The sequence below is a fragment of the Hipposideros armiger genome, unplaced genomic scaffold (genome assembly GCF_001890085.2).
Source record: "Hipposideros armiger isolate ML-2016 unplaced genomic scaffold, ASM189008v1 scaffold_696, whole genome shotgun sequence".
NCBI lineage: Eukaryota > Metazoa > Chordata > Mammalia > Chiroptera > Hipposideridae > Hipposideros > Hipposideros armiger.
In genome coordinates, this window is record NW_017732046.1 from 389,754 (window position 1) to 416,799 (window position 27,046).

The 27,046-nt window shown below is 35.5% G+C and overlaps 1 protein-coding gene across 1 annotated transcript in view; it reads right to left on the reverse strand.

Annotated features, from left to right (window-relative positions):
• Positions 1–380: 380 nt before the first annotated feature.
• EPHX4 (epoxide hydrolase 4) overlaps positions 381–27,046 on the reverse strand; it is a 31,583-nt gene continuing 4,917 nt past the window's right edge. Inside the window, exons 2-6 of the mRNA XM_019626969.1 lie at positions 20,590–20,747; positions 18,395–18,523; positions 14,496–14,599; positions 10,587–10,735; positions 381–1,085 (exon numbers count right to left, since the gene is read on the reverse strand). Coding sequence (XP_019482514.1) covers positions 854–1,085; positions 10,587–10,735; positions 14,496–14,599; positions 18,395–18,523; positions 20,590–20,747 — 772 coding nt within the window. The 3' untranslated portion in view covers positions 381–853. The remainder of the gene's footprint in view (positions 1,086–10,586; positions 10,736–14,495; positions 14,600–18,394; positions 18,524–20,589; positions 20,748–27,046) is intronic.

Consider the following 27,046-nt stretch of genomic DNA (forward strand, 5'->3'; position numbering starts at 1 on the left):
GTATGCTTCTTAAGGGAAAGTTTCATATTACCATGTCATCTTTCTTTTCGAGCACCTAATTCTAGATGCTGGATATATGTCAGTTAATAAAACAATAAAAAGAATAATCTCTGCCCTGTGGAATTTAGATTCTAGTTTGCATAGGAAGTACAGTATTCAATTCTTGTTTCATTGAATGGGGCAAAAGGACATTTTGATCCTTTCTCTAAATCTCTCACCAATTTAGCCAGTTAAGGCAAGTAATTTAAAGGATGTGCTTCTCTACTTTGCAATGTTTAATATATATATAAGAATCTTCACATAATCTCTTGTTAATCTTCCCAGTATAAGTAGTATTTATGGCCTGTTTTAAGAATGCATGTTCATCTAGTCATATTTGCTTTCAAAATAATAAATATAGTATAAATCCAAGAGATTTGATAATAGAATTTTTAATGGTTAAAAATAGTAAAAAGAACTTTTGAACAATAAAATGAAAATTTATACCACTGCAGGTTTGCCTTTTAATATGGCTAATCTTTAATATACATATGTGAAAGGCACCATATGTTAACAGGGTAAAGAACACAAGAAACCAAAGCTGAGCCACTTTCCTCAACTTCCTTTTTGTACAAGTGTATACATTTTAAGGCAGATGCTTTTCTGTGTAAAACACAACAGAAGAAAATCAACATTATATTATAAGTTCACACATTCTCAGATATTTTTCAATACCATTTGTCAGGATATTTATTTATGATAAAGAATGTTAAAACAAATTTTTTTCCTAATGAAGCTTAAAGAAGTTGATGAACAATTAAAAAAAATTATTTAGAGATTTTACTACAGACTCCTCACAGAAGATATAGAAAAGTCAATCTTTTTTTCTTGTTTCTTCTTTTAGAAATGTCCATATCAATTTGTTCACTATGTCAGGTTGTTCTTGCTGAAGCCAATGACTGGCTTCTGACAAAATAGTTAGCCTGAAATAGTTTTTAACATAAATCTTTGTGACTTCAGCCATCTCAACCTCCATGAATGCGTCTTTCTCTCCCCACAGTAGTAGTGTTGGAGTGGTCACCATGTGATGTTTGAGGGGCAGGCAACTATAAAAACAAAATACGTGGGCTTCAGACTCATTTTAAAGGTTAAAAATAACATTTTTCCATAATGTTCCTTTAGGCCACACATTCTAAAATGGGGGAGTATCACCACCAAAGGGGTGAAAATTGGTTCTTGGGAGAGTGAAAAAAATCTTACTCTTTATATATATAAGCCATGGATATACATATAGTACATTAGCAGATATTAAAATTTCATGGGGTGGGGGACAATTAGGGGAAAAAAATGTCTACAAAGGCTCCTTAGGGAGGTGATCATGAAAATATGGTTAAGAAATACTACTTTAGGCAATCAATCTATACAATAAAAAATTTAAAAGGCTATTTAAGAAAGAGCCCAATAAATATTTTAATTGGATAAGGTTAGCAAAATTTATAATGAAGGCTATAAATTAAATATGAAATTCATCACTATGAGGAATAATTTGCTTGAAAAGGATACCAGAATTTCTGAATAGTGTGATGAAAGAGTTTTAAACAGTGTTATTGTTTAAATATATTTTAAATTGTTTGTGAGATAACCTCATGCATTTTATGTGAAAATTTCTGGAAAGTCAGAAAATATATATATGGACCGAGCTTTAATATTACATGATAATATATTTATTTTGCAAGAAGTTTCTTTTTAAAATAAGGTTTTATTGTATATTTTCTTAAAATAGAAAAATATAAAAAATAAAATCATGCATAATTCCATCATTAAAAGATAATATTTTGGTCATTTTCTATGCACATATTTGAAACTATACAATAAATATACACAGTATACATATGCAAATTTTATATTAAATTATAACTTAAGAATGTTCTCATTTCATAAGGTTTTTCAAAAATAATTGTAAAAGATACTATTTTGTGGCATAATAACCCACAAATGACTATTCTCTTATAATTGAATATTTAGATCACATCATCACTTAAAACATCCCCTTGTTTTAAGTAATGCTATAATGAGCATTTTGTGCCCAAATCTTTGTTGGCATTTCAGATCATTTCTTTGGGTAGAGGACTGAAAGTGAAATTCCTGAGGTAAAAAGTATAAATATTTTAAAAGCTTTTTACACCATCTGCTACACTGTTTTTCAGGAAGGTGGGATATTTTGGTGATCATTTTTCAATATATAGAAATATTGAGTCTTTATGTTGTACACCAGAAACTAATATGTTCTATTTCCATTATACTTCAATAAAAATAAATAATAAAATAAAACAAAGTAAAACATTACATATTTTATTTTTTTTTATTTTTATTTTTTTTTAAGCTGAGCCATCCTGCTACCTGTTGGCAGCTCAGCGGCTGCTCAGCTCGGGCTGGACTCGAACTGCTGTTGCTCAGAGCTCAAACTCTTGAGCGAGCTCTTAACCAACTGAGCCACTCGGCCGGCCCTTACATATTTTAAGAGAGTGGGTTTTGTATGTTAAGCTGAAGAACTTATTGGGAAACACTTGATCAAATATTTCTGATTAAAAACCATTAGAAAATACAGGAACAATTTGAAAGATCTAAAAAATTGAAACAAGTAGTAACAATTATTGCTTTATATTGGTAATCATTTAACCTATCAAAATACATTTTAGCATACCTATTTCAAATTAGTCTGAATTTAACATGTTACTCCTCCAAATTCTAAGTAATCAGCTGATTTGTAAGTATTAAGGCAGCATTTTCCAGAGTGTTATATACTCCAATATTGCTTTTGTATGTGGAAATATTTCATTACTTTGATTAAAAAGATAATGTAGAAAATAATAGCACCCACATACCCCCACTCAGCTCATGAAATAAAACATAATTTTTATGTTTTAATTATATGTAATTAATTAAATATATAATTTAATAAGAAAATATAATTACAACTTTCTGCTTACCTTTCCTTGATACCATTTCTTTTCCTCCCCTCACCCTAAGGCAGTGGTTGTCAAAGTGTGGCCACCAGACTAATAGCATCAGCATCAACTGTGAACGTGTCAGAAATGCCAGTTCTTGGGCCCCATCCCAGACAAACTGAATCAGAAGCTCTAGGAGTGGGGTCTAGCCCTCTGTGTTTTAACAAGCCCTCCAGGTGATTCATATACAAGCTAGAGTGAAGAACCACTGCCTTAGGAGTAATGATTAGGTTGAATTTACAATAGTTCTTAACAATTCTCATGTGTGTTAGGATACCTCTGCCCATTTCCTTGGTTTCCTTAAAAAGAGGTTTCCCTTAAACCCTCTTGGATCTTTGCCCCACCCTGGTCTGTTCTGTGACAATTGTTCATGGTTCTGGGCTAGGTGGATATATCAAATAATATGTCCTGAGGGTAAGAGATTTAATCTCTTCCTCCTCTCTACCTGGTTGCTGAGAGGTAGTGACCAGAAGGGTGGGGAGGTCGAATTTGCTCTGCAAACTTTCCTACAGGTGAACTCAAAATTCTGCACTGGCAGTAGGGAGTTAGAGGGACCATTTCAGTTCTCATATTAAGCCATAGCCTTTACTTCTGTCCCTTATTAGTAATGAAGGTGATATTTTGGTTTTCGTCTGCTAACTCGTTTGATTTCTCAACTGGTTCAGAAATTGGGCAGGAAAAAGGGGGGCTATTTGTCGGATCCCTGCAAATACAGTACATATATTTCTGTACACAATACATAGAGGTGTTTTGCGTTTTTGAAATTTTATTGCACATAGCTTTCCACAACTTGCTTTCATGTCTTAACATTATATTTTTAAGATTTATCCACTGATGATACATGTAGTCTACTTCATTCATTTTCACTCTTGTGTAGAATTCCATCATATGAATATACCACAATTAATCCACTCTCTTGTTAATGGACATTTAAATTTTCCTAATTATTTTGATAATTCAAACAGTATTGAACTCATTCTTGTACATGTCCACTTGTGCACATGTGGAAGAGTTTCCTTAAGGGTTTCTGTTCCCAGAAACAGAGCCTTCCTCAGAGAATATACATATCTTCAACCTATTGTCAAATTGTTTTCCAAACTGATTGTATGCTCCACAAACAGGACATAAGAATTCATTTTGCTCCACATCATTGCCAACACTTGTTCTCAAAAGTTTAATTTTTTACTAATCAAATGAATGTGAAATATGCTTCATTTACCAGATGTAGTAGAGACTGCTTCCCAAAACTTCTTGCCTTCCACTACAGAAAATTCAATTTTTAGATGGACAAAGGACCACCCAGAATAAAAACTGACTGTATTTCCCAGGCTTCTTGCAGCAAGGTGAGGATACGTGGTTTATGAGAAATAATGTGTGTAATTGAGTGCCACCCCCCTTCACATTCCCTTTTCCCACTTTCCACAGACCAAAATGCAGACGTGGTGGTAAACCACCCTGGACCCCATAGACAAAAGCAACATCCTTGGGATGGCAGAATAACAGGACAGAAAGTGCCTTGGTTTTTTACCAAAGAGTCACATAACTTTGATGAATTCATGGAGCACAGCCATCCTACCAGCCTAGACTTTTACTTCTGAGAGAAATAAGCTATCTTTTTTTAGGCCACTGTTATTTTAGGTCTCTATCACAAGCAGTAAAACTTATGTTTTATATCTGACTACTGAATACTAGAAAGGTTGGGCATCTTTCATGTTATGGACCATTAGATTCCTCTTCTGTGAATTGCCTTTTATTATCCTTTACCCATTTTTTGATTGGGCTACCTTTTTCCTGTTGATTTGGAGGCATTCTTTAAACACTCTAGATATTATTAATTCATGATTAATTGTGTTTTGTGAATAACTTCTTCCTACCTGAGGTTGCCTCATCATTTTATAATATCTTTTGATATATAGATTTTTTTTAATTTTAATGTAGTCATGTTCATATCTTCTTCATAATTTGAGCTGTTTGTGTTTTATTAATCTTTCCTATCTGAAGTCATAAATGTTTTCTTTTATATTATCTTCTAGACATTATTAACTTTTGCTCATCACATTTAGGTTTTTTATTTCCCCAAGGTTTTTTCTGTTCGCTTGTTTGGTAAAAGATAGAGATTTAATTTCATTTTATTCTATATGGATATCCAATTGCTCCAGCGAAATGTATTGAATCTTTTCACCTCTGGTTTAAAATGCTCTTTGCCATACCAAGTTCCCATATATGTGGTTCCATTTCTGGGCTTCTTCTCTGTTCCATTAGTCAATTTGTCTATACAAGAGTCAACAACATATTCTATTTTATAGCTTCATTGTAAGCCTTAATATCTAATAGAGTTAGTTACTCTCCTATTCTTTTCTTTAAAATTATCTTGGACATTCTCAGCCTTATGATTTCCCATACGAATTTTAGAATCAGCTTGTCAAGTTTCATGAAAAACTTTCTTATGGTTTTGATAAAAGTTGCATTAAATTTATAGATTAATTTGGGACAAAATAAAAAACTTTGATATTGAAGTTTCCATTCATGAACATGATAAACCAGGGCTGATTTTCAGTAGTTTACGCCAGCAAATCTGTATCAATTGCTAAACTATTAAAATCCTTCTCTACTGTTGAGTAAATAGCCATTGCCTTAAGCCTGTATTCTTTACTGCTTCCAATAAATTTTGATAATCCGTACAGGTCATCTTTTATTAGAGTAATTTCTACATACCTAATGTTTTTTGTTGTTATGTAGGGGTATCTATTTTTAAAATAGGTTTTCTTTTTTTTTAAAAAATATTTTTATTGGGGAATTGGGGGATGGGAACAGTGCTGAGGAGTTGGGGGAAGGGGAACAGACAAGTAGCTGTCCTCCTGTTCTTCAGTCTAGTTGTGGAGGACGTTGCTTCACTGGCCCAAGTTGGCACCATCATTGCACTCTTCCCGGGTGAGGTAGATCAGTCGCCGGCTTCTGGACGGCTGCTCACGCTGGCTGCTGGCTACACACGGTAGCCCGTGGCAACCCACTGCAGCAGGGGCTGCAGCCTAGGCCGTCACCAGAGACTCACGGCTGCCCAGCTCCAGGTTGAGCTGTTGTTCAGCATCTTAGCTGTGGAGGGCAGTGTCACTGGCCCTCTTATGTGGGATCCGAACCGGGGCCCTCTGGCATCCCAAGCCAGCTCTTAACCAATGCGCCACTCGGCTGGCACTAAAATAGGTTTTCTAACTGTTAGTGTATAAGATCATCATTTTTGTATGTTGAACTTATGTATATCAACTTCACTGAACTATTTTTGTTCTAATAATTTTTCTCTAGATTCTCTCTGTTTTCCTAGAACCACATTATCTATGAATTATCATGGTTTTGTTTATTTCCTTTCCAGTGGTTACATTTTTTTCAGTTTTATTTCTTATCTTATGTGCTGGCTAAGACAAGACATCCAATACAGTGGTGAACATACATAAGCAGTTATAGCAGCCAAGTTTATCTTTAGTCTTTATTTCTAAAGGGAATGCTTTCAGTGTTTCATCATAAAGTATGATGTTGCTATTGGTTTCTGGTTAACAAAAGCTCCCTTCTGCATTGCTGTCATAATGGAACCATAATATGATAAACAGAAAAAGACTAACAGATACAGAGGATATCAAGTTTAATGTCAAAGGAAAAGGAAACTTACAAAGATGGTTTTATAAAGCAGGAGATAACATTATTCTCTCAAAATTAGGACTTCCCAGATCCCCCAAAGTTTCCCATGGAAATACAGCTATGGACAGTACCATAAAGTAAGTATTTAGCCCTTTTACTGGACGATTTTTTTGTCCCCTTGGATCTGACTCCTAGAATATCTTTTTATGTGCCTGCCAGATCTCCAAGTGCAAATAAGCAGTTGTAAAATACCTTCAATACCTTTTTTTTTTCTTGGACAATTGAGTGAAGCAAAGGTCTGTTTCCCAGAAATATCCCTTCAGGAGTTTCAGGCTTATCTGGCTTTTCTGAAGTCTACTGTATGCTTGAAATAAATAAACAAATTTCTTTAATGGCTATGTCTATTCAGATTTTCCAATTCTTCTTGAGTCAATTTTGGCTGTTATGTTTTTCTCATTTTGTCAAAGTTCTCAAATTTGTCTCCAATTTTATATTTTAATGTCTGTTATGTTTGTAATTCTCTTCCTAATATTGTTTATTTGTGCCTAAGTACAATGTACTATACTTTATTTATAGTCGTTATATATTGTATAACTCTGTTTTTAATGATGTATTTGGCCCTACATAAAGAATGGTCAGACGGGAGGTCAGTTGAGCTTTCAGAAGGTCTGATGTATCTGACCTTGAGTCAGCTAAAATTAACTTACAATAATCTAGTCAAAAACTGTCTTTGCTTTTATATAAAATTGTGAGTGTTGACCTTCACAGACCTGTTATTTTTCTTTTTCCTCTCCATGCTCATTAACAGGATTCTAGAGCTTACTCTTGGGAATGTAGGTCCTCTTAATGAACAAATTGTTAGTAGAAGAACTTCAGCAAAATGAGAATAATTTCTGTCTTTCCTGATAGCTACTTAAAACATACTGATTTGCATCACAAAGCTAGCTCTGATAAAAGGATAAAATGAGAACATTTTGAAATTACCATTCCTTGTCTCCTGTCCAAAATATAGATTTGTATGAAAATGCGTCACTCTCTATTTTCTCTGTAATTTTCTTTACAAGTATTATTTGTAAAAAACAAATAACAGAATTTGGACTTCAGACAATGTTGTTATATCCTATAAAATGTAACCTTGTAGTCTCTGCAATATCTGTTTGCCTTTCTAGTCATTGCCTTGCTTAATAAATTACCTATAAATATCTTTTAAATTAACATCTCTATTTTACCAAAGATATGTCTATATCGGGCCGGCCAGTGGCTCAGTTAGTTAAGAGCTCGCTCAAGAGTGAGAGCTCTGAGCAACAGCGGTTCGAGTCCCAGCCTGAGCTGAGCTGCCACTGAGCTGCCAACAGGTGGCAGGATGGCTCAGCTAAAAAAAAAAAGATATGTCTATATCTATATATCTACATAGATATAGATATATAAGTCTTATTGTTGCTAGTCAAAAAAAAGGTTTGGATTTACCTCTTTTCCCCTCATTCATATAATCTCATGACTCCCCTTGGATTCCATATTCAACGAGTTTGAGAGATTTTGTTTTATTTAAAATAACACCTGCTGTAACTTTTTTCCATACACTTACTTTCAAACTTTTTATGTCCTGATGCATTAATTATGACTAAATCCAATGTGATACTTTCTTTTTTTAAAACTGGCAAATTTAATACATTAATATTTATTGTGCATATTGACATATTGAAATTGTTTTTGTCATCTTATTTTGTCCTATCTATTTTTCCTGCTTTGCTTCCTTTTTCTTGTTTACTACCTTTTTCAGAATTGATAATTTACTTGTCCCCCTCTACTGGTTTGAAAATAATACATTCTATTTCTATTATTTCTAGAAAAAATTCTTAGCACATACATGGTACACATGCGAACGATTTCTAATTATCTATCATCTATCTATCATCTATCCTCTCTCTCTCTCTCTCTCTCTCTCTCTCTCTCTCTCTCTAATTCTATCCTCCATGTCAAATATAACCTGTAATTTATATTTTCACTTATTTATCTCTCCAAGTTACTTTCTAGGTAATGGTTTTCAGATCTGTCTTCCAATTCATAATTTCTTCTTAGCTTGTTTGATCTGCTATTTAACTCATTTATGGAATTTTAGATTTCAATAACTGTATTTTTCATTTCTAGAAGTTCTTCTGGTCCTTTTTCACTTGTTTCTAGTCTGTCTTGATATTATTTTGTTCTTTTCTCATATTTTTTATTCTTTCAAATATTTAATGATTTAAACACATTTTATAGTCTGTTAATTCTATTATTTGAAATTTGTACAAGTTCTGCTGCAATTACATTCTGACTCATTAATGGTGGATTGGTATTTTGGGTAATCTGGATTATGAACTCATCTTCAGGGGACTTTATCTGTGGGGACAGTGTGAGTGTGAGTTGAGATGTATCCTCCAGAAAGTTTTTTTCTTTGTTTCTGCCTGGTTTCGTAGGGACTGTTACCAACCTAAGATTATGTTAAAATATATTTTCCCCCAAGAATTCCAATATTATGGCGGTAGTATAAATTAAAGTCCTTAAACCTTTTCAAAGCAGACTGTAGTTCCTCAAAGGAAATTCTTTTTCTCCTGTCCAGAGTCCAAGCCCAAACAAACAAACCTCCATGTTTTACCTTTCACCCTATACTTTATCCCTCAATAATATCCCTCAATAATATCTTTTGAAAAGAAAGCCTCAGTTGTCTCTCAGTGACGCCAAGATTTTATATATCTTCATTCCAGATTCTCTCCTCTGAGTTTCAGGTCCTGGTATCCAACTGCCTATTTGAATACCTAAGGCACCACCTAACTCAGCTAGTTTAGGATCAATAAAATTCATGACCTTCTCAAAAGTAGGTCTCTTCTAGTGTTTTCTATTTCAGTGAATGGCATGGCTATTCATATAGTTGTTCATGCCACAAACCCAGGAGACATCTTTGACATCTCTCTTATCATCCCCCCACCCAACCAACCCATCACCAGCCCCTGTCAATTTTACCTCTTAAATATGTATTAAATCAACCCACTCTCCCCATCTCCACTGCTTTCAGATTATTTTAAGCTACCATCATCTTAAACCTGCTGGTTCCCCACATTCATTTCTCCAATATGTTCTCCATAATGAGTGAATTTATCCAAATACAAACTGGACCGTTTCTCTTTTTCTACTTGAAACCTTCATTCACTGGCTTCACATTCATGTCTGTTAAGTCCTTATATGGTCTACTTGGCTTTGTATGACCAATGCTGCCTACATCTTAGACCCAATCTCACTCTATTCTTTTTTTCCCATTCTCACTTTCTATTATCCAGCCACACTGGCCCTCACTGTGTTACTTAAAACCACAACCCTCCATCTTCCCACACAGCTTTGGTACACGCTGTTTCCTTTTTCTGGAATGCCAATTCCCTTACCCCCAACTTTGTCAATACTTAACTCATCTTTATTTGTTTGTTCAAACATTATTTCTTCAGTTCTCCTCTCTTTCCTTCAAAGTCTTTATGTTAGTTTATAACCATATATTCATCACTGTGAATATTTGCTTGATGTCTGTTTTCCCCACTTGGCTATAATTTTTGTGAGATTAGGGACCTTGTCTAGTTCTGCTCATTATTGTACTCTGAGTGCTGGCATAGCCTAGAACACAAAAAGTGCTTAATAAATATTTCTTGAATGAGTAAATGATCATTAAAAATATAACTAAAAAATACATGTGTCCAAATAATCTAAAAGAAGAGATGGGGTGAATAGAGTTATGGATAAAACTAGTGACAACTATAATGGGATCCATTATACTACTCTCTACTTTTCCATATGTTTGAAATTTTCCATAAAACAAGATTATTCAACTTACTAAATCAAAATATTTTATTTGAGTTGAGTAAGTGATGAACTTAATATTAAAAATTGAGTGTTGGCTCTATAGGGAATAAATCTTTTATTTAACTAAAAAGAAATTATACTAACCTGAAGATATTTCGGTAATGGTTAATTGGACCACTTAATGCTCCAGGCTGGGAAAATACATAAATATAAGCTTCAAGATCTTCTATCGTTAATCGACATCCTTTTCTTCCAATGCCAGTACTGTGACTGGTAAACAGATGTTTCAAAGCCTATTTAAGTGAAAAAAGAATAATTAAAGCTTCTCAATTCCCTAATAATAAACTAAATCTTTGGCTTTTGAAAGAGAAAGATAGACAATGTGCCTTGACAATTCATCATTTCTGCTTTATAGAGGTCAGAGACCTCATTGTTTACAAACACATTTTATACATCTCTGCCCTCCTGGCTTTACTTATGATATTCCCTTCTAATCCCCCATATACACTTCATCTTTATGAAAACCATCCTGTCTACTTGGTGCCTATTCACATTTTACAAGGCCAAGTTCAACTACTACCCTTCCCTAAAGCCTTCCCCAATATTCCAGCTAACTGTAGTTGATCTGTTTACAGATAACCAGCCCACCCCGACAAAGCTGTTTGAACTTTTTTTTTTATCACAACCCAGAGTAGCAAACACATTTTACATCATGATCTAGTCCAAAACAAATATTTAAAGAAATAGTTCTTATTGTTATTATAGTGTGTACTGATATTTTCAATTCAATTCTGTTCTACTTTATTTTTAAAAATTCAAACTGCAAGCCAATAAATTGATTTCATGACTCATTAATGGTTCCTCACCCACAACTTGAAAAACAATGCTCTATACCAGCATTTCTCAAAGTACGGATCTAAACCACCTGCATCAGAATCATTCGGATTCTTGTTTTTAAATGCAGATCCCTCAAACCCAAAAACATACTTGCAACAATATGAAATGACATATACATGAAATAATTAACTGCAACATTATTTGTAATTTAAAAAGACTGGAGGGGTGGCCAAGTGGCTCAGTTGGTTAGAGCGCATGCTCTGAGCAACAGGGTTGCTGGTTCAATTCCCACATGGGCTAGTGAGTTGCGTCCTGTGCAACTAAATTGAAGACAACGACTTGAGCTGAGCTGTCGGTGGGTGGCTGGATGGCTCAGTTGGTTAGAGTGCATGCTCTTAACAACAAGGTTGCCGGTTAGGCTCCAACATGGAATGGATGGCTGAGCCCCCTGCAACTAGATCGAAAACAGCGACTGGACTTAGAGCTGAGCTGCCGCCCTCCACAACTAAGATTGAAGGACAACAACTTAACTTGGAGCTGATGGGTCCTGGAAAAAACACATTGTTCCCCAATAAAGTTTTTTTTTTCTTAAAAAAAGACTGGAAACAAGTCAAATGTCCATCAGCAGAAGATTGGTTGAATAAACTGGTATGGCCACACAATGGTGTATTCTGTGTTCTTAGTATTTCAAGAAAAGATAATCGATATGCTAAAATGAAGTGATCTCCAGGATATGTTAAGTGAAAAAAAGCAAGCACGGGAAACAGTGTTTATAGTATATTATCTTTTATGTAAGAAGGGAGAGACAAATATACAAATATTTGCTTATATTTTTAAAAAGAAAGAATAGAAAGATGAAACAAAAACTAATCAAAATGGTTTTCTATGGGGGAATTAGGAAAGAGAGTGGAGACAGAAACAGAGGAAACATGGATGTAAGCAACAACTTTCTGAATGTACCTTGTTTTAGACTTTTGACTTAAAACCATATAAATGTTTTATATAAAATCATAGAAGTAAAAACCCTGTAGTCTTAAATTTGCTTTGGAAATATGAGAAAGAATGCATGATTTTTTTCTCTCTAAAAAATATGTATTTGCAAATTTGGTCCAATGAAAAGATCTAGAAGTAATAAAAATCCAGTAACAATAATTATGTTGACACCCAGACCGTGGTCTCTAAATACCATTTCCTACTAATAGGAGCTAGAGTTCCTTTAATACATGACTGATTCCTGATCTGGGGCAGGAAATAAAAGATAAACCTAGGGTATTAAGGAAGCAAGCTATCACTGACTAAAGGGCTTATGTGAAAAGGACACAGGAGCCAACCTGAAGTGGTTTCCACTTTCTTAATATGGGATAATTTGGGCACCCAAAAGAATAATGACTGTAACTGTAATTCCAGTTAATAAAAGCAGAAAGAAAGATGGAATTAGAAAACCACTATTTTTCACACCCTAATGGACGTAGGCAATGATGATCAAAGGTATGCTAAAATGATGTGGTGAAAGGTTGCTAGGAAATTTTGGATAGGCTAACAACTTGTGAGCCCACTGATCAGTGCTAGCATTACTAAAACTGAGACAGCTAGACATTATATGCTTCCCCGATGTGATACATTAGAAAATGCACAGCACCACCTATAAAGTATTCTTGTCAAATTAAAACTCAACCTAATCAGGCCTCTAGATCAGTAGCCTCTATGAAGTAGGAAAAACAAGGGTTAGCAGAACAAGTTAAGTATTATAACACCACGATGAAGCTGTCAGCCAAATTCAAAGTGAAGATCATTCCTCAGGACAAACGATTAAGTTTCTTCAATAAGGAATGGTGTTAGGAGAAAGAAAAGAAAGAAAAAAAGAAAGAGAGAAAGAGAGCGAGAGCGAGAGCGAGAGCGAGAGCGAGAGCGAGAGAGAGAGAGAGAGAGAGAGAGAGAGAGAAAGGAAGGAAGAAATCCGACATGAATACCCCTGGGAGATTACTCTTCCAGGCTCTGTCCAGGTGTCATAGGGGAGCATAAGGCTGTGCCCCATGATACACAATCCTTTTCCACAACATTGGAGGTAAGCCTGTCCCATGAGTATGTCTGCATATTCCTATTGTTTTTCAGAGTCCTATGAACAATAGCTGAGGAGAGAAGCCATGCAGGAAACATCTAGTATACTAAAATTTAAAATTTAAGTAAGATCTTAAATAGAGTCTAATTTTCTGGAGTTGTATTTGTTTTCAAAATTAAAAAAAAAAAGGATGGAACTGTTATAATTTAAAAAGCCATAATGACCAAATATAATGTGTGGACCTTGTTTAGTTCCTGATTCAAAAAAATGAAGTGTATAAAGACAGTTGAGACAGTAAGGAAATTTAAATGGTTATTAAATGATATTACAGAGTTGTTCATTTTGGTAGGTTTGATAATGGCATTGGGGTTATGTTTTTTTAAAAAAGTCCTTATATGTCAGAGATATATGCAGAAATATTTCCAGGTAAAATAATATTATGTGTTTTTTTTTAACCTCCCTAAATATCTAATACCATATTGGACATACAAGAAGCATCCAATCAACTTCCAAGAAATAGATATTACACATGACTCCTGGTGTCAGTGTGTATGTTACAGCGATACCTGCATGCTTACTTTGTTTTAGGGTTCTGTTTACCTCCAAGGGCTTCCACTTCTGCTGCTGTCACACTCTCACCTGGCATTCATAGTCCCTCATCTCCCCGTGGTATATTCTCTAAAAAGAGGTATGCCTTAGGGCACAGGCTCTCAAAAAACTGAACAACATTCAGGCACTCAAATATACAGAGACTTTAAAAATAAGTAAGCCTATAGATGAGGCCTTAGAGCATTTGTCTATTTTTCTTTCTTATGAATGGGCTTTAATTTAAAATGTTTCCTCTTTTCCCATGAGGAATGTCAGCACATAACAGATGTACAAGAAATGATTATTCAAATCAAAACAACATAAGCAGGACCATTCTTGTCTTTTTTTTTTTTTTTTTAGTGCTTCAGTCTATCTTAATTTTATTTTTAAATTCCTAACTTTGTCACCCTCTTGGGCACTAGTTTTTTTTAATTGAGGTATAATTGACAGATAACATTAGTATCAGTTCCAGGTGTCCAGCATAATTTGATATTGAATATATTGCAAAATGATCACCACAGTAAGCTTTATATGATAATAGTTAGCATTTGTCACTATGTTTGACTTACCTTGAAATCATTTATTGAGAACATAAATTCTGGGAACCATGGTATTTGGAAGAAGTAATAATAGCTGGATTTGAACAGCTGGGCAGGGTGTCGTAAAATATATTCTGAAATTAAAGTGCCATGTTAGACTTTATCCAAGCAGTATAAATTACTTACTATTGAAAGAACTTCTTTTTAAGGCAATTTCACCTTTGAGATGATCCCACAAATATTTCTGTATGTTTCTCTTTGGAAAGAAACTCTGTGTTCTTATATATTATTATGGATATTTATGGGTATTTAGAAAAATTACAACACTTTAAATAAAAAGAAAGTTCCACTTTATCAGTCTTGATTCAGAAAGGTACAGGAAACCCAAACAACACTGCTTTTTTTCCAAGGTCATTATCAGTGACCTAGCACTTCTCCTAGGGATAAAAGGGGAGGTAATTAATTGTCTGATGTAAAAGATTTTCCTTATAAGCTGATTTGAATATCCTATTCATTTGGCCTCAACAGAAAGTAAAGCATTTCCTGTAAGTTCACTCATGTATGTATCTAGAAAATTCATTCATTCAATGAATATTTGAATGTCTACTGCATGTGAAGGGATTTAGCAGTGAATAAGATAGAAGAGATTTCCATTAAGAAGGAACTTACACAGTAAACAAATAATACTTAAAAGATCATTTTGATAATAATACTATAAAGAAAACAAAAAAAGGTAATATGATTAAGAGTGAGGGTTGTGTGGTGTGGAGGGACTATTATTTAGTAGCAGTGGTCAGAATAGGCTTCTCTGGGGTGTGATATTGGGCTGAGTCCTGAATGGTAAGAAGAAATCAGCCATGCAAAGATCTAGGAAGGGCAGCCAGCAACAGAAAGTAGATCCTGGGCCTGGCACATTCAAGAAGCAGGCACAACGCTAGTGTGACTGGTGTGTAGTGAATGAGAAGGGGGAGGTGGCATGAAATGAGTCAGAAAAACAGAAGCCTAGTCAGGTAGGGACAGAATGATGAGGATTTTAAGTGCTTTGAGAAGACACTGAAGCTTTACATTGGAAAGTAATAAAATCATACCTATTAAATGTGCATACTTGCTATGTATTGTGCACTATACTTTTTTATTTTCCTTACAGTGATACTTTTTCTCATTTCTAATTTTGTGACTTTATTTAACACAGTTAAATTTTTTAGAACTATAATTCCCAGGTAAGTGGAGCATTGTTATGCTATACTTTTTGTAGCCATCATTGAACAAGATTTTCTCAGCACTGCATTAAAAGATATCAATACAATTAAAGGGAAAACATAGATATATTACTTGAAGACCTCATATTGACCTGACTAAGGTTGAACCCATTATTGATGATAGTTCCAGAAATAGTCCAAGTAACTCCTTGCTGAAATGACCTATTACATTTGTCCATATAGCAGCACCACCAAAACAACATTTACTCGAGGGTCCTTATCAATTGAAAAAGCATGTAGCGTGACTTCTGCTGCTGACTAATGGAACTGAGAAAAATATGATGTATCTGTTTGATATCTGAATCCTAAGAATCCATTCTATTACCTCCATAGAGCTAGGTCAATTGGACATGCATCTAAAATTCAACTCTTACACTAATAATATACAGTATATAGGTAGTCATTGTTCCTTTCATTGAGCAGGGAACCACCTGCTCAATTTTGAGGAAGACACAGAAATACGTATGCTGTTCTGAATTTTTTGTTCCCCAGAGGCTGCTATGAGTCATAGCAGTACCTGAACCTCAGAAAACTTGACAAGAGGAGAAAATTATAACTTTTGCCAAAACCAAATAAAGAGGACAAAATTACAATTTTTGCCAAAACCAAATAAAAATGTTCTTAGCCATTGTTCACAGGTCTTTAATTAGGCTTAAGATGTTATGAGTTCCTGCAGAGGTTCTCAAAATATAGTGCATGTGGACCTCTAGGGATCCCAAAGACCCTTTAAGGAATCCAGATGGTCAAAACTATTTCACAATAATACTAAGACATTACTAGCTTTTCTCATTTGGTTGACATTTGCACTGATGGCGCAAAAGCCGTGGTAGACAAAACCATTGCTGCCTGAGCACAAATCGAGGCAGTGGCACTAAACAATACTAGTAGTCATCATATTCTTCACTACCACACACTTGATGGAAACAAATAAATGCATAAAATTAAATGCCAGTTTCACTTAAGAATGTCCTTCATGAAATAGCAAAAGTTATTAATTTTATTATATTTCAACCTTGAGTACATGCCTTTTTAACATTGTGATGAAATAGAAAGTACACATAAAGCAGTTCTATTGCACACCCAAATACAATGGTTGTCTTGAGGAAAAGCACTTCTGCAACTGAGTTGATAAGTTGAATTAGCTGCATTTTTTATGAACACCATTTTAACTTCAAAAGATGACTAACACACTATCATCAGTCAGGCCCAGGTATTTGGCAGATAGGCTCTTGAAAATGAACAAAGTGAGCCTTTCACTTGAGGGAAAACAATCGACAGTATTTGTTGTCAATGGTAAAATTCAAAGTTTCAAGTGAAAATTAGAATTTTGGAAACTTGTATCTGCTACTGTGAGCTTGACAGCTTTGTAATACTTAGTCTTTTTTAAAAATGAGATCGAGGTGATATTAATGAACTTGATTCTTTGATATCATACAATGAAATGTGTCAAATTATGGAAGATCTGCATAACTCAACCAATATCTTCTAATGCAGCGGTTCTCAACCTGTGGGTCGTGACCCCTTTGGGGGTCGAACGACCCTTTCACAGGGGTTGCTGGGTACTCGTATGTGGGCGTATCTACATGTGGGCCTGGAGATGGATAGAGGAGCGGTGTCTCGGTTCCTAAGACCATCGAAAATATGTGTTTTCCGATGGTCTTAGGGGACCCTTGTGAAAGGTTGAGAACCGCTGTTCTAATGCATGATGATGCAAAATCATACATGGGTAAAACATCCATTCACAGTGCTAGAGAGACCAATGGATTTTAATGTCAGAGTACATAATGTTCATTAATATGACATCAGATTCCACGTTGTTACTAACCTTTAAGAAACTACCAGTTTTTGAGTTTGTGTAGTATTAAAGAAGAAAATCCACAGTTATCTAAAAAGGCTATTAAAATACTCCTTCTTTTTCCAATTACAAATCTGCGTGAGACCAGATTTCTTCATATACTTCAACAACATATTGCAACAGATTGAATACAGACACAGATCTGAGAATCCAGCTGTCTTCTATTAAGCCAAAAATTAAAGAGATTTGCAAATATGTAAAACAATGACACTATTCTCACTAAAATTTTGCTGTGGAGGATGTAGTTAGTTTTCATTAAAATGTTATTTATGTTAACATGTACTGGAGTTATAGTTTTTTAAAATAAATTTTAAGAACTTTTCCATTTTTGATTTCCAATACAGTGAATATTTATAGATATAACCTATATAAACAAGAGCTCAATGGGTCTTTAATAATTTTTAAGATACAAAGGAGTCTTGAGCCCCAAAATTTGAGAACTGCTGCTTTAAAAAATGCTGCCATTCCTGATAGCCAAAGCTGTCACACAAGAGGAGAATTTATTTCTAGGCTCTCAAGATTCATTACCATCAAAGTAATGTTATTGCATTTTTCCATTTAATCTTCCTCAAGTTAACAGTAAAGTGTTTTCTAAAAAGAAATAAAATTATGAAAGCAAATACAAAACTACAGTTTCTTAGACTCTAAATATTTAAAGCCAAGGTATCTGACATTGTTATATGCTAATTTCATATTTTAGTCATTTAATTTTTAAAATATTATGTTAATTAAATTTTGCTATTTTTAATCCAGTGTCAGTGACAATAGTGAATTGTCACATTGGCAAAGATGTGTTAATGAAAATTTAAACTCACCTGTAAATACATTTGGATGAGGGAAGTTAATAACAATAAGCTTCAACACCATTTCAGGATAACAGATGGCAATTAGCCAAGCAATCATGCCCCCCCAGTCATGGCCAATAAGAACACATTTGCTATACCCTGTAATCAAGAAAGAAATGTTGACATCATTGAAAAGAAACAGGTGGGCGCATCATTAATTCATAAAATAGGTACGTTTCTGAAACTAATCTTTCCACTATTCTACCCTAATTATGCACTTTGTGTAGATATTGAGTTTGGTGTTCCCAAAATCTGTATGTCGGAATCACCTAGGTAGCCTTTTAAAAATTTAGATGCCCAGGACTCCAGAGTCTCTCCCAGGGATAGAGTTTATATATATATAAATAAATATATATATATATTTATATATATATATATATATATAGAGAGAGAGAGAGAGAGAGAGACAGAGAGAGAGAGAGAGAGAGAGAGAGAGAGAGAGAGACTGAAATAGCCAGCTCAGCTCTGGTTCCATGGACCTGAGTTTGGAAATCATGATAAAGACTACACATAATTAGGTTATTTTAATTATTTTTGAATGTTGAGAAATTTCTAGATCCAGTAAAATTATAAATGTCCTATCTATGTGCAACTGGTAAATCTTTATTTCAAAGAAGCATCTATTTTCCTCCGAACTTCACAAAGTCAATGTTACAACTCAATACAGTAAAACATTACTAATTTGGAGCTGTGAAGTCAAACTGGATTAGTGGAAAGTCTTAATTATAGCACCAATTATATACACATTTCATTTCATGTAATCATTATGATAATTTAAATTAGGTTAAAATACTGATTCCTTCAGGATTTACTTTGTATGGATGGATAAGATTAATTTGCAATTTATTCCTAAAGTACTTAAAATTAATTTTTTCAAGTAAATATTTTTCACCATCATCCCACCACTAAACTAAAACATACAGAGAGAGAGAGAGAGAGAGAGAGAGAGAGAGAGAGAGAGAGACAGACAGACAGACAGACAGACAGACATTTTGTTTATATTATTGATTTGCCTAGAAAATTGCATGATGACAAATTTAGGCCAGGTCTGACTGAACACAAAATATGAATGAAATATGGTTATTGGAAATCAGTGTCTCTGAGTCTATTTTATTGTAATTAGATTAAATGACAACACTGCATTGACAGCTCCAGACATCATCCATTTTTTTCTCCTCTAAGAATAATGGCCTGATCTATGCTCTCATTAGATTATTGTAGGAAGGGCCTTTAATTTGGTTTCATGGGCTTCTCATTATACTGGCTCACTATACTGATGGTAACAGCTGGGTTATAGTAAAAAAGGAAGTAGTGCATTAAATTGCTGTTTAAAAATATTTACTCCCCCCTTTCCCCACTGCCATAGAAGGAGTATACTTTGCTGTCCCTTTCATGTCAGACTTGGCTGTGCAGCTTGCTTTGGTCTTGTGGTGGGTGTATGACTTGTCTTTGGGTTCAGCCATATGACTTGCTTTGGCTAATGGACTGACAGTAGAGACCTGAAAATGTTTGTGCAGCTGGGCCCATCCTCTTGCCATTTCTGCCACTGCCAGGAAAAGAGCTTCAACCAGGGAGCTACTCCCCTTTAGCTTGTGCTCCAGCCCAACTCACAGTGAGAAGCCAGTCCCAGTTGAGCCTGTAGTCTGAGGAAAAAACCCAGAGGGGTCCAGCCTACGGTTGATCTGCAGATCCATGAGTATAGGAATAAATGCTTATGGCTGTATGCCATTGAATTTGGTGTAGTTTGTTACAAAATATTATAGTGGCACTAGCTGGTCAATACAAGAAAGATAATGCAAGTACTTCTGCATCTTATAACATTTTTAAATGAATATTTATGTCTGAAGACATAAATTTTCCGAGTGTAAGACTCAAATTTCCAATAACCAGGTCTGAAAGTAATAAATAGTTAACAGCAGGTCTATTTTTAAAAACAAATTTTGAAAGTCATTCTTGGCTGGTGACTGAATAGTTATTTTGGATGTATTATTTTAAATTCCCTGTGTAAATATTTCATGCTACATACCCGAAACCATGGTGATAGGATTAAGACGACAGCTCAGGTAGGTGGAAAATGCATTCTCCCAAGAAATGAGGTTATCAATTCACAATGTATTGAATATTAGTCCCTTAAAAAGAATTAATAGTTTTTTTAAGTAACCTACCTAAAGAGTCTAAAATATCCTTTATATCTGTAATTAGACAGTCCAATTTATAATTCTCTCGATGAATGGGGGCATCTGTTTCTCCATAGCCTCTCAAATCCAGCGCTACAACTCGATATTCACATTTAAATTCCCTTAGTTGGTGACGCCAGGAATACCTGCAGCATATAATAAACATTAAAAATACCACAGCAACTAATGCAAATAGTAACATTACATATTTTCTAAGTGGAAAACTGTAAGAAACTCCTTATTTTGAGAAAGGTTATATAGCTGAGTATGAGCAGGAAATTAAAGGCCTGTTTGAGAAGGGAACACTGACATTCTTTATTAAAATTATTTTACTAGCTTCAGTGGGGTATAACAAAGGGCCAGTACTTACAGAAACTACAAAACATCAGCTACTATAACCAATATACTTATATATGTACTTAATACATCAATTTCTAAACTTTTTACATAATGCTTGCAACTATCAGGGAATCTATACCTACAAATGCTTCTGTATTGAGGAACCATTTGATGCCTTGAAAAAATGTATAAGATGAAAATGTATTTCCCTAAAAAATAGATTTCACTCATCATATTCCATTGTCAAATAGGGCTCAGTGTTTTTAGTAATAACAACAGTTTACTTATGAATGAAAAAGTCTGAAGGTTAAGAAAAGATTATTACTGATAGAATTCAATAAAACTGCTTAAAATAAATCTCTGCTTGCTGAAACAAAATTCTTCTGTGCAGAAGATCCTGCACCATGAGTACAAGCTAGCATGATATTAAACACTTAACAACCAAAAGGGCACCAGCACTGACCAATTAAAATGGCCACATTGCTATAGCCAAGTCCCAGAGGCCTCTGCTGTGCCAGGTACAACCCCTCTGCTTGATCATGGAACTGCTCAGTTAATTGAAATGCAGAGATCTGTGAGATTTTCTTCCTCAAATAAGCAAAATCAGTTTGGATAACAAACAGAAAAAAAGACATGGAGTTTTCAAAGTGACTCACTTGTTATAGAACTCAAAATATGCATAGACACATCTGCATGCACATCTGTTCATGAAACACAGTATAAAATTATCTGACACAAGCCAAAAGGGAAATCATTGTCTGAAAAGATTTTTGGAGTTCAATAGGCAAGTGAACACAGTGAACTGAGATTATAAACCAATAGCAAAAGGTGGATTGCAATGTGAAATGACACAAAGCAACAAGATTGATGAAACAAATCAACCTTACATCAACAGACATTATTAGGAAGGAAGTCAGACACATATTTGGAATTATAAATGGATACAGAATCTTTGATCTATTACTAGGATGTCTATGATTTGTGAAAATCTGCAAAAGCATTACCAGTTAAGATGGATTTGAAAATGTTAATAAAAAGTGTCTTTTTTTTAACTAGGCGATAGCAATCTTATTATTATTATTATTTTTAAAGATTTTATTGGGGAATTGGGGGAGGGGAACAGCGTTGGGAAATCAGGGAAGGGGAACAGACAAGTTGCTGTCCTTTTTATTCTTCAGTCTAGTTGTGGAGGGCATCACTTCACTGGCCCATGTTGGTATTATCATTACGTTCTTCCCGGGTGAGGCAGTTGCTCGCCGGCCATTGGACGGCTGCTCACAGCTGCTCACGGCAGCTCACGCCGGCTGCCAGCCACTCACGGTACTTTACGGCACCCCACTGCAACAGGGGCTGCAGCCTACACCTTCTCCAGCAACTCACGGCAGCCCAGCTCCAGGTTGAGCCATTGTTCACCATCTTAGCTGTAGAGGGTGCAGTGTCACTGGCCCACATGTGGGATCCGAACCGGGGCCCTGCTGCTCAGAGATGGCATCCCAAGCCAACTCTTAACCAACGTGCCACTCAGCCAGCCCCCATAGCAATCTTATTAATCTTGTCTCTGGGTGGTAACAAACAAGTGAAGCAGTTTGTTTCCTTAAACATACCCATCTGTCAGCACATAGGATGTTATTGTTTTCTCATTAGCCTTACTTAAAATTTTGAATTGCTTTTTTTTATGTATTTGTAACTGAAGCCCAACTTTTCCCTCTTTATAATCCCTCATACCTAACCAATAAAATTCTGCAGATTTAACCTCTTAAATATTTATTTAATCACTTTTCCTGTCTGCCCATCCCTGTTATCTTTACCTTAATCCAGGCCTCCATTAATACAGCAGCCTATTGATTGATCTGTGTCCATTTCATTCTCTTTGGTTCTACCTCCTACAAAACCAGAGTGATGTAACAAAAACACAAATTCTCTCATGTAATTTCCCTGCTTAAAATCTTTTCTTGACTCCCGATTACTCATAACATAAAGCCCAAACTTGTTGTTCTGGCAGATAAAACCTCCAAGATTTGGCTATTGCCCAATCTTCCAGCCTGATTACTTTACATTCTCTGTCATTCACCATATAATAAAATCCTTACTACCTGCCAGGCACAATTCTAAGTGCTTCACATATAATAATGTTGATCTTCAAAGCAATACTATGAAGTAGGTATCATTATTATCCTCACTTTAGAGCTGAAGAAACAGAGGCACAGAGAGGTTAACATATGTCAAAGGTCACAGAATTAGCAAATAGCAGAGACAGGATTCAAGCCCCGGTAGTCAGGCCCAAGTCCATGGTACACTGTCTGGGGCGGTAAGTTGCTTGTAGTGACTAAACACGGTGTTGTTTTTTGCTTTTACGACTTTGTTCATCTTATTCCCTTTGTATGAAACATCATTCCCAACCATTACCCTAATCCCCACAATCCCTGACCTTTACCCCTCATTGAACTCTTCCTTACCCTGGGCATATATATCCTCCTTCAGGAGACTCCCCAGTCTCCCTTCTTTACAGGCGGTTTGGGTGGGCCCCCTTTTATACTCTCCCACTTGTACGTACACTCTTCAGTGTACCAGGCATGTGCTTTAAAATGATTTGTTGGTGTCTGGTACTTCTACTTGATTGTGAGCTTCCTGAGTTGTCTGGTACAATATTAGACCATGTAGATGCTCAACAGAGATTTTTTTTGAGTAAGTGAAACAAACGACAGCACTGAATCATGGTAGCGCTAGAAGTACCAGTTGTTCAATAAAACTCTGTCCCAGTTTTAATCCTGGGACAATGGCAACTAAAGTTCCCAAATCCCTTTTGGGGGATTTATATTTAATTTCTGTTAAAATGTGCTTTGTTTTACTATCTTAAGTATCTGTGTCTTCACTTAGAATTCATTTAATTAGGGATTTCAAGGTAGAAATTTGATTCAAAATAATGTATGCAACCCAGCAATATTTTACATTCAAAATTGTATTAGAGACAAACATAATACCTGCATATTTTATTATCTCATTAATAATTTAAATTGCCTTATAAATAAATTTAACTATTGCTGATTTCAATGAGTGGAGCCAATAATATCGTAATCATTTCTAAGAAACAAGGCAACTGTTATCTTAATAAATTACAAAAGAATAATTTTAAATGCAATCTTTCTGGAGTTCATAAATAAAGCATATTTGATTTATACTTTCACTCTAAGCCAAAAAAGAAATCACATCAGTGATAGACTGATGGGCATGTCATTCATATGAATAAAACCAAAACAACCCTCTTGAAACAGGAATGAAACATACTGCATATTCAGTAACTCCTGAAAATATTATAAACAAAACTAGCTATTTTCATCCACATTCTTTTTCTTCTGGTAGCTTTTGGTAATAGCAGAGAACTCTTTAAAAAGAAAACCAACCTCATTCCTAGTTATTGCTTTTAGGGTAGGAGGGTTCCTGGTTTCCTGGGGTAGCCACTTTCCTATGTAGAATATCATTTTCCCCTTCACAGCAGTGAAAAAGCCATAGTTATCAGCCTGTGTGCTCAGCTGTATGTATGAAGAGCCCTCACTTGCTTCAGGACTTGAAAAACGTCGAATGTATTCCGTACAGCTGGTGGTGAAGGCGACTCAAAGAAATTGCCTGCATCAGCTCAGAATATTTTTAAAAGCGATGCAAATTGAGGTGGAGAGAGAGTGGGAGAAAAATCATCTTTTGATAAACAGCTTCATTTGGGGATAATTTAGCTAAAGGTCTCATAGATGCATATCTTGTTTGAATTTTTTTTTTAAAGACCCAGGATTTTACTGTTTCTGGGTAACATTTAATAGTATATATTAAATGTCACCAATTCTCAATGGCAATTCTTAGGTAATGATAATAAATGCAGATAATATATGACATTTGTATAGGGCTTTTCTGTTTAAAAAAGCACTTCTACACACATTGCTAATTTATAATTACTTTGATTTCATTGTGTCAAATATTCTGAGCTACTTGATCTACAAATAAGCTTATAATTACATGTGTATTTAGGTAAAACTTGGTTAATGAACAATAATATTTACATTTACAATGAAATTGAAATTGGTTTGAAATGCCAGGCAAAGTGGTTTTTTGTTTGTTTGTTTGTTTGGCTTTTAAAGAAGACAGAAATGCAAGAGAAGGGGCTTTCGGAAAAAAGAGAAAAGAAAGCCCAAAAGAGATACTTGAAGTAGCTTAATCAAAACAACTTTGTCCTAGGGCCGAGTGGGTGGCTCAGTTGGTTAGAGTGCGAGCTCTGAGCAACAGGGTCAGGGGTTCGATTCTCACATGGGCCAGTGAGCTGCACCTGAGCTGAGCTGCCGCTGAGCTGCCAACAGGTTGCAGGAAAGCTCAGCTGGTGAGAGCACGTGCTCCTAACAACAAGGTTTCCAGTTCAACTCCTGCATGGGATGGTGGGCTGTGCCCCCCACAACTAGATTTGAAAGTGGCGACTGGAGTTGGAGCTGAGCTTGAGCCCTCCACAACTAAGATTAAAGGACAACAACTTGACTTTGAGCTGATGAGTCCTGGAAAAACACAATGTTCCCTTTCCCCAATTCCCCAACACTGTTCCCTTCCCCAATTCCCCAATACAATCTTTAAAAAAAAAAAAAAAGAACAACTTTGTCCTAAACTCTGTTTTGAATTGACTTTTTCCTGAATGGAGCACCTGAATGGAACTGACTAGACTACATAATGGATAATAGTGGCAATTTGATTGGCAGGAAAGACAAGTAAGCCTCAACATATAGGTCTTGGTTTTGGGTATGACATAGTCAGAGGTTTTTTGATTACCAGCAATCTCCAATTAGTTGTTTTTGGAATCTCCCTGAACGATCAATCAGGTAGCTTAATGGCCAGCAAAGTTTAGTGAGTTCAATATGGTCTATGTGAGTAACTGAGGTATAATTTGTTTTAATTATAGCAAAGCTCTTGCTGGAGTAACAAATTGTAGATTTGGTGAATAGAAGGGACTCGTTCATATGATCTGCATTTATTTTCTAATCTATGCTCTTCAGAGTGAAAATATCTCTACAAGTTTTTTCAAAACTAAACTATTCCTTACAATGATCAGATCCCTTTTGAACAATCCAAGACTTGACTTTGCTGGAGCAAATGGGACTGACATCCAAGGACCAGGGCTGGGCCCCTCAGAGGCTGTTCCACTACCCACTAAAGATTCTAGGACATGTGCAAGAATCACCAGGCATTTCTATTTTGCAAAAGGGCTGTCATGAAGAGTAAAAAGTGGGACAATGCTGTGACAAATGTGCAAAAGTATAATTTCTTAAAATGTGACAGAGCGCATCTACTGCCCTGTATTAAATGGGTATCACTGCTATTTTCTGGGACTCCTTGAAACAATTACCAAGTGGTTGAAGTTTTTGTAGGTTGATTTATAACTTCATGTAAATTGTTCCACGTGTAAAGAAGTGAAGTCCCAGGAGGAAAAAGAGCACGGACAAATATTGGAGTTTGCATGAGGTAGAGAGAATAACTTTTAAATATTTTCTTTCTAAAAAGTTAAATATCAAACCACCTCATTCAGATAGTAAATTTTATTTAGAAAAATGATATAAAATGCTAAGGTAAGGTATTCTTATATTTTTGGCTAACTTTTAACATACTCTTGATGTTTGTATAAGGTATAAAATGTGACCATGTATGTTATCAGATCATTATCATTCCTATATACTGAGGACAAGCAGCAGAGGTCACCTCTGAAGTTCAAGAACAAAGTGTGCCTTACTTTCTGACACTGCCAACTTCAGAAGGGTAGCTAAGAGGCTTAAATGAGATGATACTTGTAAAACATTTACAAGAGTACCTGGGGCCGGCCGAGTGGCTCAGTTGGTTAACAGCGCAAGCTCTGAGAAACAGAGTTGCTGGTTTGATTCCCACATGGGCCAGTTAGCTGCGCCTGAGCTGAGCTGCCACTGGCTGCCAATGGGCAGAATGGCTCAGCTGGTGAGAGCACGTGCTCCTAACAACAAGGTTGCCGGTTTGACTCCCGCATGGGATGGTGGGTTACGCCCACCGCAACTAAGATTGAACACAGCACCTTGAGCTGAGCGGCCGCGAGCTGCCAAAGGCGGAAGGA